The sequence below is a fragment of the Spermophilus citellus genome (genome assembly GCF_964194105.1).
Source record: "Spermophilus citellus genome assembly, chromosome: 5".
Taxonomy (NCBI): Eukaryota; Metazoa; Chordata; class Mammalia; order Rodentia; family Sciuridae; genus Spermophilus; species Spermophilus citellus.
In genome coordinates this window covers 60,489,067-60,505,310 of record NC_138186.1, presented here as the reverse complement: position 1 = coordinate 60,505,310, position 16,244 = coordinate 60,489,067, and the positions used below count along the sequence as shown (strand labels likewise).

Genomic DNA, 16,244 nt, shown 5'->3' with positions numbered 1-16,244 from the left:
AAACAATAAAATTCTTGGTAATAACCCAAGAATTTATAAAAGTCCAGTGTTAGTTTTCTTTAATAAAGTAAAAATCTGACAGAGAGTGAGGAGCATGCATAAAGCCATAAGTTACTCAGGATTTGTGGGTTCCACATTACTTGGAATAAAGAGAGTTAACACTATTCTGCCAGCCAGAGAGAACCTCCTACTTAATAGGCAGGGCTCCATCACCATTATTAAATGAAAACTCTGCTCTTGGACAAACAGCCCTCCATGATTCTCACAGGGTATTTATAACATGGGGGAAGTACCCAGAACAGAATATTTGTTGAGAATTTTGCATGTTATAGTGCTATACATCATATGGTTCAATTTAGGTTCTCTGAAATATCAGAGTTACAATAAAATTATCAAAAGGGAAAAAGTCACAGGCAGTGTTACAAACAAGATGTGCCATTTGTATATATGCTTGCTAATGCAATTCAGTCATGATTCTCACTTTGATTTTAAGAGTGTTAGACCAACATTCAGCTTTACTCCTCATAATTAAATCTCTTGCCCACACGCAGACACAGGGCAGCAAAGAATAGGAGCACATTTTATCTTTTAAAAAGATATTGCATGGCTTTGACGAAGCTCCGGAGCCTCAAAGAGTTATAGTATAAAAGCAAAACAATATGTCTCTGAGGGTAAGGTCATCTCTTAAGCAAGAGAAGGGCCAGAAGAGGGTTCGGACACTGAATCCATCAGACCCACAGAGGACAGACTTGATTTGAGTGTGTGGGGGCTGTGGAATTTGAGACAACCAACCCAATTTTGGTTTAGTCTCCAGTTTTGCCACCAGAAGAGAGGAAGAAAAAGGCCAATTAACAAGCACTACTAAGTTTTACTGTGAAACTTGGGAGTGAGTGGGACAGAAAGCGGGTCTAATTTAGTTGACTCAAGAAACAGCATTTATACATAAAATTTAGAAAAGCACCTACCTTTCTAGCCCCAGCTCAACTGAGTATTCCAGTAAGCCAGACATCTCATAAGGGCCGATGGAAGCCTTTTGCTCTCATTTTACTCTGCTGTCCCCCTCCCCATCCTTCCCAGTAAAGCAGGGCCAGGACTGAGGAAGCTCTACCCTTGTGCTCACCGTCTTCTCTCTTGTGCAGTGGAAAAGAGCATTGGGGAAACTCCCAGGCTTTCAGTAACCAGCATAGCTCCTGTGGCCCAAAAGTCATCCAGAATCTGTCTTATACTTGATTAAGAGTTAATGGTGGTTTGGGAAAGGGTGACTATATGCCCCAGATCTTTTTATTGTCCCTATTACTGCTAGATTTAATCCAAAACAGATACAGGTAGGCCACATTATTTGCTCAACCCTAAATCAGACACTGAACACAGCCTTAGTGGGACTTCACTGTCACCCCTTGAATGTACTAAAGATGCTTAAATTTCCCACAGAACCTTTCAGCCAGTTTTATCTTAATTATTTTGATATTTCAGCCATTTACCAAAATTATTATTTTGACTACTCAGGGAAATGAAGTGATTCTCCACAGACTGCCAATCATGTAGCAGAAGAGCTACAGCAGAACAAAAAGCTTCTAACTACTCAGCTGTACTGGTTAGGACATCATTAAGTCCCCACCCCACTCCCTGATCTCTTCAGCTTTGTTCTGCTCCCAAGGGCTCTTAATATTAAAAAAAAAAAAATCTTATATCTGTTTTCCTCATTAAGACCAGAGAAGCTAAACACATAGCTCTGGGCAGAATCAGAACCATCCATAAAGAACCCTAAGCTAAGTAATCCTGGACTCTTCCTGGTCACTGTCTCTGAGTATTAGGTTTTTCATCTGTTAAATTAATAATTGGGCTAGAAAATTTATCAAAGATACTTTCTAATTCCAAAGTTCTATTGTGCCTTGACTCTAGAAGCTAGCAAAGGGTTTATTCAGCTTGGTTTAGCAGGCTTAGTTTCCATATTTCTTTTTCTGTGGTATGAATAAACATTTCAGCACCAGTCAGTCAGGCTGAGCTCCTTACAGTGACATCTCACCATCTGAAAAGGAAAAATACAAGGAATCTACAGATGGCCTGAAACTAAGAAATGTAAGAGATATAGGTAACCTATCTGCTGTCTGGGTAAAAGCCATAATGTGAAACACACAATTTCTATCTCTTCTGCATTAAGTTCATTAGATACCAACATTAGGATGTTAAGAAATATTGTTTACTGAATAATCATAACACATTCTGAAAGCATGCCATTTATTGACAAAACTGTTTTGGGGTCCTCTTAATGGTATATGCATCCATTCTACCACCTTCTCAGCCCTCATTGTATATACCCTGGGGTGCTTCAAACATGTTCTAAAACCTAAACATTAAACACCTATTGACTCTGAAGAGCTAAAGCATCTTATTTTTTTAAAGGTTCCCCAGTGATCTTGACATGATGTTCTGTATGCTGTTCTTATAAGCATTAGTTAAGAATCTCTCTAAACTGAAGATGATTTAGATTCAGGGTCCATCTGTGCACTTGGAAGTATTATGCAAGGATGATTGAGTTTGAATTTGAAGTAATATTTTAATTTACCCTTTAAATGAAGTTTAACAAGAATTGAGCTTGCTAGGACTGAGAGAATATGTGTGAGTGGTAATCTAGGTGGACTACATTATACCAAATTTCTGAAAGGGGGGAATGTTGTTTTGTTTCAAAGTAAAATAGTATGGTATAATGAAAATAATACAGGACCCAGATGTAATCCTAAATCTACCTCTCATTAATCATGTCACTTTAAAAAGAAGAATATGCGGGCTGGGGATGTGGCTCAAGTGGTAGTGCGCTCACCTGGCATGCGTGGGACACTGGGTTCAATCCTCAGCACCACATTAAAAAAAAAATGAAGTAAAGATATTGTGTCCACCTAAAATTTAGAAATAAATATTTGAAAAAAAGAAGACTATGCAATCTTTTAACTTGTTATGGCTCAAATCAGATATACACATGAAAGTACTTTATAAAATCAATTTTGAGAAATACATAAATCTCATGCCTTTTTAAAATGTTAAATATTGTGATTCAACCTTTGAGCAAAAAAGCAAATAAAAATGCTTTATTTTCTTCCTCTTTTCCTCCTTAAAAATGGCTTCTCAGCTCCTTTTGTTGTGGTAGTTAAAACATTATTGTTAAATTGGAAACTTTAAGCCAGGGATAGTCTTAGTTATCTTGGTATCCTTTGTAATACCAAACACACAGTGGTTTACACAGAGTAAAATGAAGTATTTGTAAAGGAATTTGGAACCTGCTACAATGAAAGTTGTTATAGTTTAGATATGAAGTGTCCCCCAGAAGCTCATGTTTGAGATAATACTAGAACATTCAGAGGTGAAAGGATTGGATTATGAGAGATTTAATCTAATCAGTGCATTAATCCACTGATTGGGATTAATTGGTAGTAACTATAGGCAGATAGGGTGTACCTGGAGGAGGTGGCCCCTGGGGGCATGCCTTTGAGGTATATACTTGTCTCTGGTGAGGATGTCTCTCTCTGCTTTCCTCCATCCCACCCTTCCACCTTGATGTTCAGCCTTACCTTCAGGAACCCAGAGCAGTGGAGTGGTCCGTTTATAGACTGAGACCATGAGCACCAAATACACTGTTCCTCCTTAACATTGTTTCTGTCAGACCTTTTGATCACAGCAGTAAAAAAGCTGACTAAAACAAAAGTCTTATGCTTTTATTTAAGTTTCGAGAAGCAGAAAGGAATCAGGGAAGGTAATGAGAATAAAATATAAGTCCAAATTTGGGGACTTACATGGTTTTTATCTAGAGTTAATGCTGTATTAGGCTAATGGCACAAATAACATATACAAATAGTATTTAACTTGGGACTATCAGATACATTTTACATATTTATCTTCTTATGCTTAAGATAAATATTAATGCCTTCTTTTCAGCCCCCAAGGGGTTATCCACTGTGTTGCCCTGAATGGCCTTGAACAACCCTCTTGTCTCAACCCCTCAAGTAACTGGGATTATATGCACATGCCACTGTGTCCAGCTCTCTCATTTTCTAATACTAGTTTATGTTCCCTAAAATCTGCTAATCAATGACCCATTTTTAAGAAAGAAAGAAAGAAATCTGATAGTTAAATGTTTTCTCTAGCTTATCCACACAGAGTTAACAACAACAACGAAAATAGTCCTTTTATTTTAAATGCACACTTATGAATGCCCAGTGTAGCGAGTAGAGAGTCTCTGTCTGCCTATCCAGTCATAATTTTTAGCTTAGTCAATAAACAAATGTCAAAAATTGGGAACTAGCTTGATACTCAATTAAAAAAACAACAAACCTATGAACTACAACTGGTCTTTGACAAATTAAGTATCGTCTTTACTGCTGACTTTGAGAGAAGCTCAAATGTTTGAGCTTTTCAATAAATTCACAGAAGAGCAACTAGTAATTGAGAATAGAGTTTTATTAAATCAGAAAGAAAACTGACATGGCACATGGCAGTTAGGACCCAGTTTTGGGGGGGAGATATGATTGTGTTATTGACTAATTTATAATTTTCACTGTGGATGGGAGTCCGAACTGTTTCCGGTCAAAGTCTGAGTTTTACTATCTAGGAGTATGTAAAAGTTGTGTAACTGGGAATCATTTGTAGGATTCAGCAGAAGAAAGTAAGTAGGATGCAAAGTTAAATAAGAATGTGACCTCTGGAAAACCCTTACACCAAGCAGTGTTTAAATTTGGTTAAATATTCACATCACAAATAGAAAAACATTCATAGTTGACACAAAGATGAGTTTTGTTCATCTTCCGGTAAAGTTGCTTACTCAGGAAAGGATACCAAATTTGGGACATTCCCATGGTTGCCTTACATAGACAACATACCTCCTTTGTACACCAAAAGGAAAAAAGCAGTGATTCAGGGTGTAGGACTCTAGGAGATTGGTTTGCTGAAATTGTTCTTCACTAATTACACATGATTGTTTGTTCCTTCTTTATTTTAGAATAGGAATGACTCATTACAGAAATCTGAGTCATCTAAACTTTGATTCTCTCATTAGAGTTGGCTACTTGAACATCTGTGTTAAGTAAGCCCATAATTTTTTAGTTATTTATGAAGAATTCAGTTAAATCATCTGCAAAGGTGAATTAATTTTAAAGACACCTATCCAGTATTAAGGAGAATCACTCCATTTTGCCTACTCTAGAAAGGTTCAACTTAGTTATTTCTCAGGTAAGTTCAGCCAAGACTCAATTTTCCCCTACCCCAAACCTCATTTCATGAGCAGAGCTCATTTCAATCATATTCCTTTGGGAAGAATCTGGCGTTACTGCCAGGTCCATTACCTACATGTAAAGTCATCCCTGAGCTTTAAATACTATGTTATGTTGAAGGTTGTCATTTCGATTGTGACATGTAAAACTTCAGGGTCATCAAAGTGGCTGGGGGCTGTTCAGGAGCTCCCCTGCCTCCTACTGTGGAAAGATATCCTCTACCCCATTCCTGTAAGATTTTGGAGGAATCACTGAATGCTGTTCTCAAATCTTAGGAGGTGGACTTGGGAGTTAGTGTTTGCTTCAATCCAGAAGGCTTCTATCTGCAGCAGAAACAGCCCTGTGTAAGAATGGAGAGAGAGAGAGTGATGAATTTAGATTTCTTACCCTTGATAAACTGATGCAGGGGGACTGCATAACAGCATAACAACTGATAAAATTCTAGCAAGGCTTTAAAGCCTGACAGCCCTGGTAAATCCTCTCTAAGCAAGATATTTGGAAAGGTTTTCAAGTTAATTGAATTTTTTTAAGATTAAGAGTCTTTTGTACCTCCTTATCATTATCTTGATCATAAAAGGGTAGTGTTTTTTATTTAGACATAATATTCATACCTCCTTATGGGGTACATTATAACAATTTTACATTATAACAATTTGATATATATATATATATATATATATATATATATATATATATATATAATATGTAATTATCAAATCAGAGTAACAGGCATTTCCATGTCTTCAAACATTAATCTTTTTTTTTTTTTTGCATTTGGGAATTTGTACTCTTCTTGTTATTTTGAAATACAGATTGTTTTAACCATAGTTAGGCTGATATGCTAGAAAAGCCAGAACCAATTCCACTTGTGTTTTGTTGGTCCTTATCTTTCCTCCCTCCCTCTGCCCTATCCTTCCCAGTCTTTAGTGACCACTATTCCATTCCATTATTCTATGCAAATGACCTACTACTTTCCATAAATGAGTGTGAAAATGTGGTATTTTGTCTATCTGTGCCTGGTTTACTTCACTTACAAAATGACCTCCAATTGTTCTAGAACCATTTTTAAACACACTATCTTTTCTCCACTGTATGTTCTTGTGCCTTTGTCAAAAATCAGTTGGCTGTGTAAAGATAGGATTAATTTCTGGATTCTCTACATGTCTGTTTTTATGACAGCTCCTTACTGTTTTGGTTATTATAGCTTTGTGGTATGTTCTGAAGTCAGATATTACGATATCTCTTCCTTTGGATTTTTTTCCCCCTCAGGATCACTTTGGCTCTTCTGGGTCTTTTATGCATCCATATGAATGTTAGGATTGTTTTTCTGTTTCTGTGAAGAAAATTGTTAGCATTTTGATGAGAATTGCTTACTTTGGTTCATATAATCATGTTAATAATATTCTGCCAATCTTTGAACATGGGATATCTTGTGTGTGTGTGTGTGTGTGTGTGTGTGTGTGTGTGTGTGAGAGAGAGAGAGAGAGAGAGAGAATTTTTTCATCAGTTTTATCATTTTCATTGTAGAGTTTTTACTTCCTTGATTAAATTTATTCCAGAATATTTTTGTAGCTATTGTGGAGATTGCTTTCTTTTTCAGCAAGTTCATTACTGGGGTATAAAAGTGATAGTTTTTTTGTTTGTTAATGTATTCCTGCAACTTTACTGAATTGTTTATAAGTTACAACAAATTTTAAGCCTATTTAGGTTTTTCTATGTCTAAAACCATATCATCCTTTCCAATCTGGATGCCCTTTATTTCTTTCACTTGCCTCATTGCTCTTGCTAAGAATTTGAGTTCTATGTTAAATAAGAGTGTTCCGATTTAGAAGAAACACTTGGGACTCTTCTGTGTTCAGTATATTGGCTGTGGGGTTTTCGGTTTATCATTTATTGTGTTGAGGTATGTTTCTTCCATATTCAATTTTTTCAAGAGTTTTTATTGTGAAGAGATATAGAATCTTTTCAAATGCTTTTTCTATGTGTCTTAGGTGGACTTTATCTTCATTCTGTGGATATGTTTTATTACATTTTTTGGTTTACATGTTTTGGACCATCCTTGTGATGAATTCCACTTGATCATGGTATATGATATTTTTGATATGCTTTTGAATTCAGTTGACTAGTATTTGATTGAATTTTTATACCTATGTTCATCAGCGATATAGGCCTGATAAACTACATTTTTGTTATAGTTCTTGTAAGTCTTTGTCTGGTTTTACTATCAAAAAAGTTTGCTAGAGTTCCTTCCATTTTGTTTATTTGGAGTAATTTAAGAATAATTAGAATTAGTGCTTCTTAGAATTTAGCAGTATGGGAAATTTTCACCTGTGCTTTAATTTCACCTGTGCTTTAATTTCATTACTCATTATTGGTATATTTAGATTTTCTATTTTTTTATTCAGTTTTGGCATATTGTATGTGTTTAGGAATTTATCCATTTATTCTAGGTTCTTCAATTTTTTTCATATATGTATTTGTTCTAGTTTCTTATGATCTTTGTATTTATGTGGTATCAGTTATAATTTTTTTCATCTTTGATTCTATTTGAGTCTTTTTTTTCTTGGTTAGTTTACCTAAGGTTTTTTTAATTTTGTTTATCCACTCAAGAAACTGTTTCATTGATCATTTGTATTTTTTTTTAGTTCTTATTTTTTTCTTTGATTGTGATCTTTATTATTTCTTTCTTATACTAATTTTGGATTTATTCTTACTTTTCTAAGTCCTTGACATACATTGTTAGGTTTATTTAAGATCTGTCATGTTGATGTATGAATTTGTTACAAAATATTATATTACTGTCAACTTCACTCTCAGTTCTTCTTTTGTTGTGTCTCATAGATTTTCATGTTGTGTTGTCATTTTCATTTGTTTCTAGACACTTTTTTATTTCCCTTTTTAATTTATTCAAATACCCATTCATCATTTAGGAGCATGTCATTCAATTTTTTCATATATTTATATACTTTTCATTCTTATTTTATTCTGTTGTGGCCTGAGAAGAAACATGATGTGATTTCAGTATTTTAAAATTTCACATTGAGACTTGGTTTGGAGCCTTAACATGATCTGTTATGGTTTCAATGAGGTGTTCTCCAAAAGCTATGTGTAAGACAATGCAAGAAAGTTTAAAGGTGAATTGATTGTGTTGTGAAAGCCTTAACCTAATCAGTGTGTTATTACCCTGATAGGGATTAACTGGGTAGTAGCTGTAGGCAGGTAGGGTGTGGCTGGAGGAGGTTGATCCCTGAGAACCAGCCTTTGGGGTATATATTTTGTCCTGAACAGAGCTAGCACACACGTACCCTCTCCCCTCCACCCCTTCTCTCCTTCCTGGTGCCGTGTGTCCCTAGCTGCTTTCCTCCACCTCACACTTCTGCCACACAATGTTCTGCTTCACCTCTGGCCCCAAAGAGTGGAGTCAGCTGTCTGTGGACTACGATCTCTGAAACCACAGGCCTGAAAATAAACTTTTCCTCCTCTGATTGTTCTTGTCATGTCCTTTGGTCACAGCAGTGAAAAAGCTGACTAAAACATGGTCTATACTGGAAAATGATACATTTGCTGATAAGAAGACTGTGTATTCACTGTTCAGTATAATGTCCATTTGCACTAAAATGTGGTTCAGGTATTTCTCTGTTGATTTTCTGTTTGTATGATCTGTGTATATAGATGGGAAAAGTGGAGTGTTGAAGATTCTGGCTAATATTGTGTTTTTTAAAGTTTATCTCTCCCTATAAATCTAATATTTGCTTTATATAGATGGTCCTGTGTTAGGTACATACATAGTTATCATTCTTATGTCTTCTGGCTAAATTGACCCTTCATCAATATATAACAGCATTCTTTATCTCTTTTTATAATTTTTACTTTGTTGCTTTATTGGATATAACTACTCACTTTTGTTTTCCATTTGTACAGCTTCTCTTTTACTAAACTTTCACTTTTAGTCTGTGTGTATCTTTACCAGTAAAATGGGTTTCTTGTAGGTAACATAGAATTGGGTCTTGTTTTTATCCATTGAACCAGTCTATGCCTTTTGATTGGTTGATTTAGTCCATTTAAATTCAAGGTTGTTAGTGATAAGTTTTAACTTACTTCTGTCATTTTGTTAATCATATTCTTGTTTTGTATTTTGTTTCTACCTCTCACTATTTTTGTGATTTCACTTATTTTTCTTTTCTTTCAGTAATTTGAATATATCATCCCTTTTCTTTTCAGGTCTATAAAATTTCTTCTGAGAAATCTGCCCTAAGTCCAATGGGCATTCCCTTAAATGTGACTTGATACTATTTCTCTTGTTATTTTTAGAATTCTTTGTCTAATTATTTTGACTAGAGCATTCCTTGGTGAAGGTCTATTTTGACTGAATCCAGTTGCAGCCCTTTGAGCTTCTTGCACCTGGAAGTCCATATCTCTTTCTTTTAAGATTTGGGAAGTTTTGATCTCTTATTTCGTGACATAGGTTTTCAATGCCCTTCCCCTTTTTTTCACCTTCTGGAATTCCTGTAATGAAAATATTTGTTCACTTAACAAATATTATGGAACTCGTATTATGTCCCATAAGTCTTGACATTGTGTATGCTTTCTTCATTCTTTTCTTTTGGTCTGGATTAATTCACAAGACCTGTCCTCAGGCACAGATATTCTTCTATTTGTTCTACTCTGTTTTGGAAGCTCCACAACCTTCAGTCAGCAACTGTGGATGTGACCCCATAGAATGTAAAAGATACCTTCCCCAGAACTCTCAGGCTGGTTTGGGGAGATGTCTGGGCCTATAGCACCAGTAGCCATAGTTCTAGAGCCCTAGGATGAGATGAGACCTTCCTCACATACTACAGGGATGAGCACAGGTGATGCTGCAGTCTGTGACACCAGGAATTGTAAACTTGAGGTTGTGGAACATAAAGGGGAAATTCTGTATGTCCTAGAGGACAGTTGGTGCTGAGATCAATAGTGCTGTTATCCACTTTCATTGAGCTATAGGACCCAGATAACTTCTTCAGGTCCCAAGGGACAAGAACAAGCAGTCCCAGGATTTTGGCATCAGCAGCTATGGTTCCAAGTCCATGGGCTGTGAAAAACCTTCCCTGGGACCCTCAGGTATGTGCAGGTAACATTTGGACCTGTGGTACTGGTATTCACATACTGGAGATGTGGGATATGAAGGAGACCTTTCCTGAGTTCCACAGAATGAGTACAGGTAATATTGGGACTTTGGGCATTGGTATTTGTGGTCCTAGAGCTTCAGGAGGTGGATAGGAATTCCTAGGTCATGTGGGGCAAGCTTTGATGGGGACAACGTTTGTGGGATCGGTAACCACAGTCCTGGAGCTGCAGAACATGGATGGAACCTTTCCCTCGTTACCAGAAACACGCTTGGAAGTGATACCAGGTTAGTTTGTACCACCATCTGCAGGCCCAAGGTAGTGGGAAACCTTTCTGAGTTCCTGACAGGTATACTCAAGGTACACAGGTGGTACTAGGGTTTGGGGCTGCTGGGATCTCCCCAGCTCCCAGTGAACAAGTGCAGGTAAAGCCGGGACTTTGTCCCAGTAGCTATAGTCTCAAGGCTTTGGGCTGAAGAGATTTTACTAGTTTATTCCCATGAAGCAAGAACAGATGGGACTCAAGTTTGTGGCTGCAGCAGTCACTGATCCTGAAGCTGCAGGACACTGAGAGGGCTGTCTTCTGCCCAGTGAAGCAGTTACCAGGCAGAGACTGTTGGCTCTGTTGGGCAGGTGGCTGCAGTCCCTAAGGCAAGATGGTATCCAGCAGTATCATGGCAGCTTGGGTTCTAGGAGTTGGAGGCCCCAAGTGAGTTCCTTCATTGTAGAAGAACAATCACTCTTATCCCAGCCAGCTCCCTGGACTGTACTTAAAGCCCTTAAAGATGTGCACTTCTCTTACTGTTGGGACTGCCAGTCTGCTGCTATGATTGGGGCTGCTGGCACTCTCCTGCTTGCCTTCTCCCAGAAAGAAAGACACCAGCCCCTCCACTCTGGCTACTAAAAAGCTGGGGCTAAAGTGACTGTTTTCTTGTTCTTTCCTCTAGGTTGCCCTCTAAACCTTCTATACTGTTTAGGGTTCCCATTATTTCCTTACTGATTTTCAGAGTTCTCCCTCAATTACTGTCCTCAAAAAAGAGTTTTTGCTTTGTTGTTGTGATTTGTCCCTAGGCCAGAGCCATAAACAGAGCACCTCTAGTAGCCTGCCTCTTCTGTTTCTCAGAATTAGGCTGCTGATGACAAATTCATTGGGCTGAAAGAGTACAGCTTCACAAATAGCCCAAGAGTTGTTAGCTTCAGGGGCAGAAATCCCTAATATGAGATTTTATCATTTTTCTCCATTTTTCTGAAAACAGATGGTAGAAAAAATGAGGGTTGTGTATTCTCTGAATATGACTGCTACAGTTCAAATAATGCAAATTATGCCAGTGAAAGGGGGTGTGGTTAATTTAATTTTGCTTCATATGGATTTCCAGTTTTCCCAGCACCATTTGTTGAAAAGGCTATCTTTTTGCCAATGTATGTTTTCTGAGCCTTTGTCTAGTATGAGATAACTGTATTTATGTGGGCTTGTCTCTTTGTCTTCTATTCTGTACCATTGGTCTATACATGTCTATTTGGTGCCAATACTATGTCATTTTTGTTACTATAGCTCTGTAGTATAGTTTAATGTCTGATATTGTGATGCCTCCTGCTTCACTCTTCTTGCTAAGGGTTGCTTTGGCTATTCTGGGTCTCTTATTTTTCCAAATGAATTCCATGATTGCTGTTTCTATTTCCATGAGGAGTGTTGTTGGGGTTTTAATTGGAATTGCATTAAATCTGTATAATGCTTTTGGTAGTATGGCCATTTTGACAATATTAATTCTTCCTATCCAAGAACACTGGAAATCTTTCCATCTTCTAAGATCTTCTTCAATTTCTTTCTTCAATGTTCTGTAGTTTTCACTGTATAGGTTTTTCACCTCTTTTGTTAGATTTATTCCCAAGGTGTTTTTTTTTTGAGGCTATTATGAATGGGGTAGTTTCCTAATTTGTTTTTCAGAGGGTTTCATCAATGATATATAAAAATACATTTGATTTATGGATATTTATTTTGTATCCTGCTACTTTGCTGAATTCATTTACTAATTCTAGAAGTTTTTTATTGGAGTTTTTTTTTTTTTTGATCCTCTAAGTACAGAATCATGTCATTGACAAATAGTGATAGTTTCTCTCACCATGCACAGTACTCAACTCAATGTGGATCAAGGACCTAGGAATTAGACCAGAGACCCTGCACCTAATAGAAGAAAAAGTAGGCCCAAATCTTCATCATGTCAGTTTAAGTCCTGACTTCCTTAATCAGACTCCTAAAGCACAAGAAATAAAATCAAGAATTAATAAATGGGATGGATTCAAACTAAAAGCTTCTTCTCAGCAAGGGAAGCAATCATTAATGTGAAGACAGAGCCCACAGAGTGAGAGAACATCTTTACTACACGCACATCAGATAGAGCATTAATTTCCAGGACATATAAAGAACTCAAAAAACTTAACACCAAAAAAATTAACAACCCAATCAATAAGTGGCCTAAGGAACTGAACAAACACTTCTCAGAATACGATATACAATTAATCAACAAATACATGAAAAAATATTAAACATCTCTAGTAATTAGAAAAATGCAAATCAAAACTACTCTAAGATTTCATCCTACTCCAGTCACAATGACAATTATCAAAAATACAAACAATAATAAGTGTTGGCAATGATGTAGGGGAAAAGGTACACTCATGCATTGCTGGTGGCACTAAAAATTGGTGCAACTATGCTGGAAAGCAATATGGAGATTACTTAGAAAACTTGGAATGGAACCACCTTTTGACCCAATTATCCCACTCCTTGGTCTATACACAAAGGACCTAAAATCAGCATACTGTAGTGACGCAGCCACATCAGTGGTTATAGCAGCTCAATTCACAATAGCTAAACTGTGGAACCAACCTAGATGCTCTTCAGTAGATGAATGGATAAAGAAACTATGGTATATATACACAATGGAATATTACTCAGCATTAAAAGAGAATAAAATTATGGCATTTGCAGGGGAATGGACAGAATATAATGCTTAGTGAAGTTAATCAATCCCAAAAACCCAAAGGCTGAATGTTTTAATAAGTAGATGCTGATCCATAATGGCAGGGGGCTGGAGGAGGCCGGTGAATGAGAAGAATGGAGGAACTTTGGGCAAAGAAGAGGGAGGGGACAAGGGTGGGTCTTGGGGACAGGAAAGATGGTGGAATGATGGATTTTATTACCCTAGGTACATGTATGATTTCACATATGGTGCAATGCTACATCATGTACAACCAGAGAAATGAAAAGTTGTGCTCCATACATGTACAATGAATCAAAGTGCATTTTGTCATATATACCTAATTAGAATTAGTTAATTAATTTTTTAAAGGGGGGTATTATTTCTAAGTTCTGGATTTTAGTTCTCTTCCACTTTAGAATAAAATAAGATTCAGGACAATTTACAAGAGGCCCTGTGTTTTCCAGTTCTGAAATGAAAAAAAAAAAAACTATTGACATGAAAATCATGTAGTTTTGCTTTTTTCATTGATTCATTTACTATTGCAATTCCTATCCATTTTCCTGTTTTCTTTTATGGCAATATTTTATCATACCATGTATATACATTACTATACCAGTAAGTATATGTATGTATATGAAAGTATGTAAGGGTTCAAGTTTTTCATACTCTTTATTATGTGCAGAATTCTAAGATCATATTTTAGTGAAGAGGTAAGCCCTCTGTTGGTATCTGTTCACTCAGACTATAAATTAGGGTTAGAAAGGCTATAATGAAATGAGTCAGTAATTTATAAGCTATTAAGATAGTTATAAGTGATTCTGGAGCATGTTGAATACAGAACATATGTTTATGAAAGAAGCAGATTCAGCACAACATCTCTTTGGTTTAACCAAACCCAATCAATTAACAAAAGGGGATGTCTTTCTTTGCCTGTCTCCCACTTTCCAAAAATAGCATCACTAACCACTTGTTAACCACACTGATTTTTGTAATAGAATGGTTGCTATAGCTTTGCTACCAGAAATATTCAGATTAAGCACCCTACTAGATTATAGCCAGCAGTCTACAAAACAGAAAGAAAGCTCTGCTTGATTCTTGCCTTCTTTCCTTGTTTGACTTGATGTGATAATTCATTGCAGATTTCTTTTTCTTTGACAGAGTGCCTACCGCAGAAATGGGATGGCTTTTCTAGCCTGTTGATGTGACTGTGCCTGCGATGACTGGAAAGGCAGTGTTATACTGAGGTGATCTCTTGAACAAAATAAAAGTTTACCTTCTCCATGTCCTAGGGAGTGGAATGGCTTATTGTGACTCTCAACTGGCTGATTCCTGCTCTTTTCCAGTCCCCTCAACACTTTGTCTTGTTTACTAGATGGACCATTTAGCTAATAAATGGCAGGATGTTTGGGATAGCGTGTAGGTGAACAAGAATGTAGATCACATGATTTTGAAATTTTAATTTGGCATGGATTTGCTACCCTCAACACCCGTATCCTAAAAGCAATGTCTCCCCACCCCACTGTGTTTGGTCAGTGTTTATTTGATACCTTTATAATCCAGGTTTGAGACAAAGGAGACAAAATTAAAAGGACAGTTGATCTTCTCCTCCCACTGTCCTACCAGCTTTACTTTCCAACACTTGTTGACTACATCTGCATGTATTTTACAGATACCTGTTTGTTTTATAGCTAATCAAAGATCTAATTGACCTGCTGAACTGCCTTTTTCCCTCTCTTCTTCCCTCATGTACTATATCTGAATATGGGTCATTTCTATGTCTTCTTCCCGTCTTCCTGCCATCAGCCATGTGTTTCTCCTCATACAGAACTTTTTCCAACATTTCCCTCCTTTCCCCTGGTCCACTTGCCAGGGCCACCATCCTATCCATTCCCTGTCCTATCAGAAGCAGTAGAAAGGAGCAGAAAAGCTTGCTTCCTCTCTTCAGCATCCCCACCCAGTTGGAGACTAGGCAGCCACATTGCTTGCTGGGAGCAGCTGCGCTACCCTCTGGCATCTGTGTTTTCTGTGGTAAATGAGGAACTGTAACTCCTGGGAACAAACCAAAATATGGCAGATGAAGTTGTACAGTTCCTGATTGAACATGAATTGCAAAGAAGGAAGTTATTTCTTTAAATTCTGTGGGAATTTTGTGTAATTTAACTTTTATCATGGTTTCACACAAACCAAAACAGTCTTTTATAAAGAATTAATAAAAACAGAAATGAGAAGCGTGAAAATTTTTTTTCCTTGGGACCAGATCATTGAGAGTCTCAGTGTAATTGTGCCATGTTATTCACATTTGTTAACTGTCATTTACCTGTTCTATGTTAATACTCTTGGAAAAAAGTCTGCACGTCAGAAACAAAAAACAGATATATAATATCAAAAAAATTGCTGCATGGTTTTGATATTGCATCTGTGCTGATTGAAATGTACAATTAAACTTTTCTTTTTATCATCATCCTTATTTTCCTTGGCATCCCTAATGGTGGAAAATTATAAGTCTGCAGTAAACATCCTAACTTTTAAAATGACAGCATTTATTGTATTTGGTTTCATCTCACAGCCTTAAGGAAGGTATAAAATTTTCAGTGGCTAATTTTTCATATTGAAATTTCTTCTGTTCCCGCACATTATATATTTTAAAGTTTGCACAAGATAGAAAATACAGGGGTTAGTTTTTTCCCTTCATTTTATTCTACCTGATCTCCATATAGTCCCAGAGAAGGAAGACTCAATGTACATTTCTCTCAGAAATATGACAGGTCTGTGTTTTTGTTGGTCTGGTGTATGTTTGTCTATCTTGAACAGTCTGACAGGTAATTATTTATAAAATCTGGTTTTGCCCAGTAAGTTCATATAATAACCTTTCACTTTTCATCATAAGCCAGAGA

At 36.7% G+C, this 16,244-nt stretch overlaps 1 protein-coding gene across 1 annotated transcript in view; it reads left to right on the top strand.

The window, feature by feature from the left end:
* Positions 1–15,785, top strand: part of SUPT3H (SPT3 homolog, SAGA and STAGA complex component) — a gene marked incomplete at its 3' end in the record, with an annotated part of 501,076 nt that extends 485,291 nt beyond the window's left edge. The window contains exon 12 of the mRNA XM_081296142.1: positions 14,509–15,785. Coding sequence (XP_081152268.1) covers positions 14,509–14,550 — 42 coding nt within the window. The remainder of the gene's footprint in view (positions 1–14,508) is intronic.
* Between the last annotated feature and the right edge of the window lie 459 nt (positions 15,786–16,244).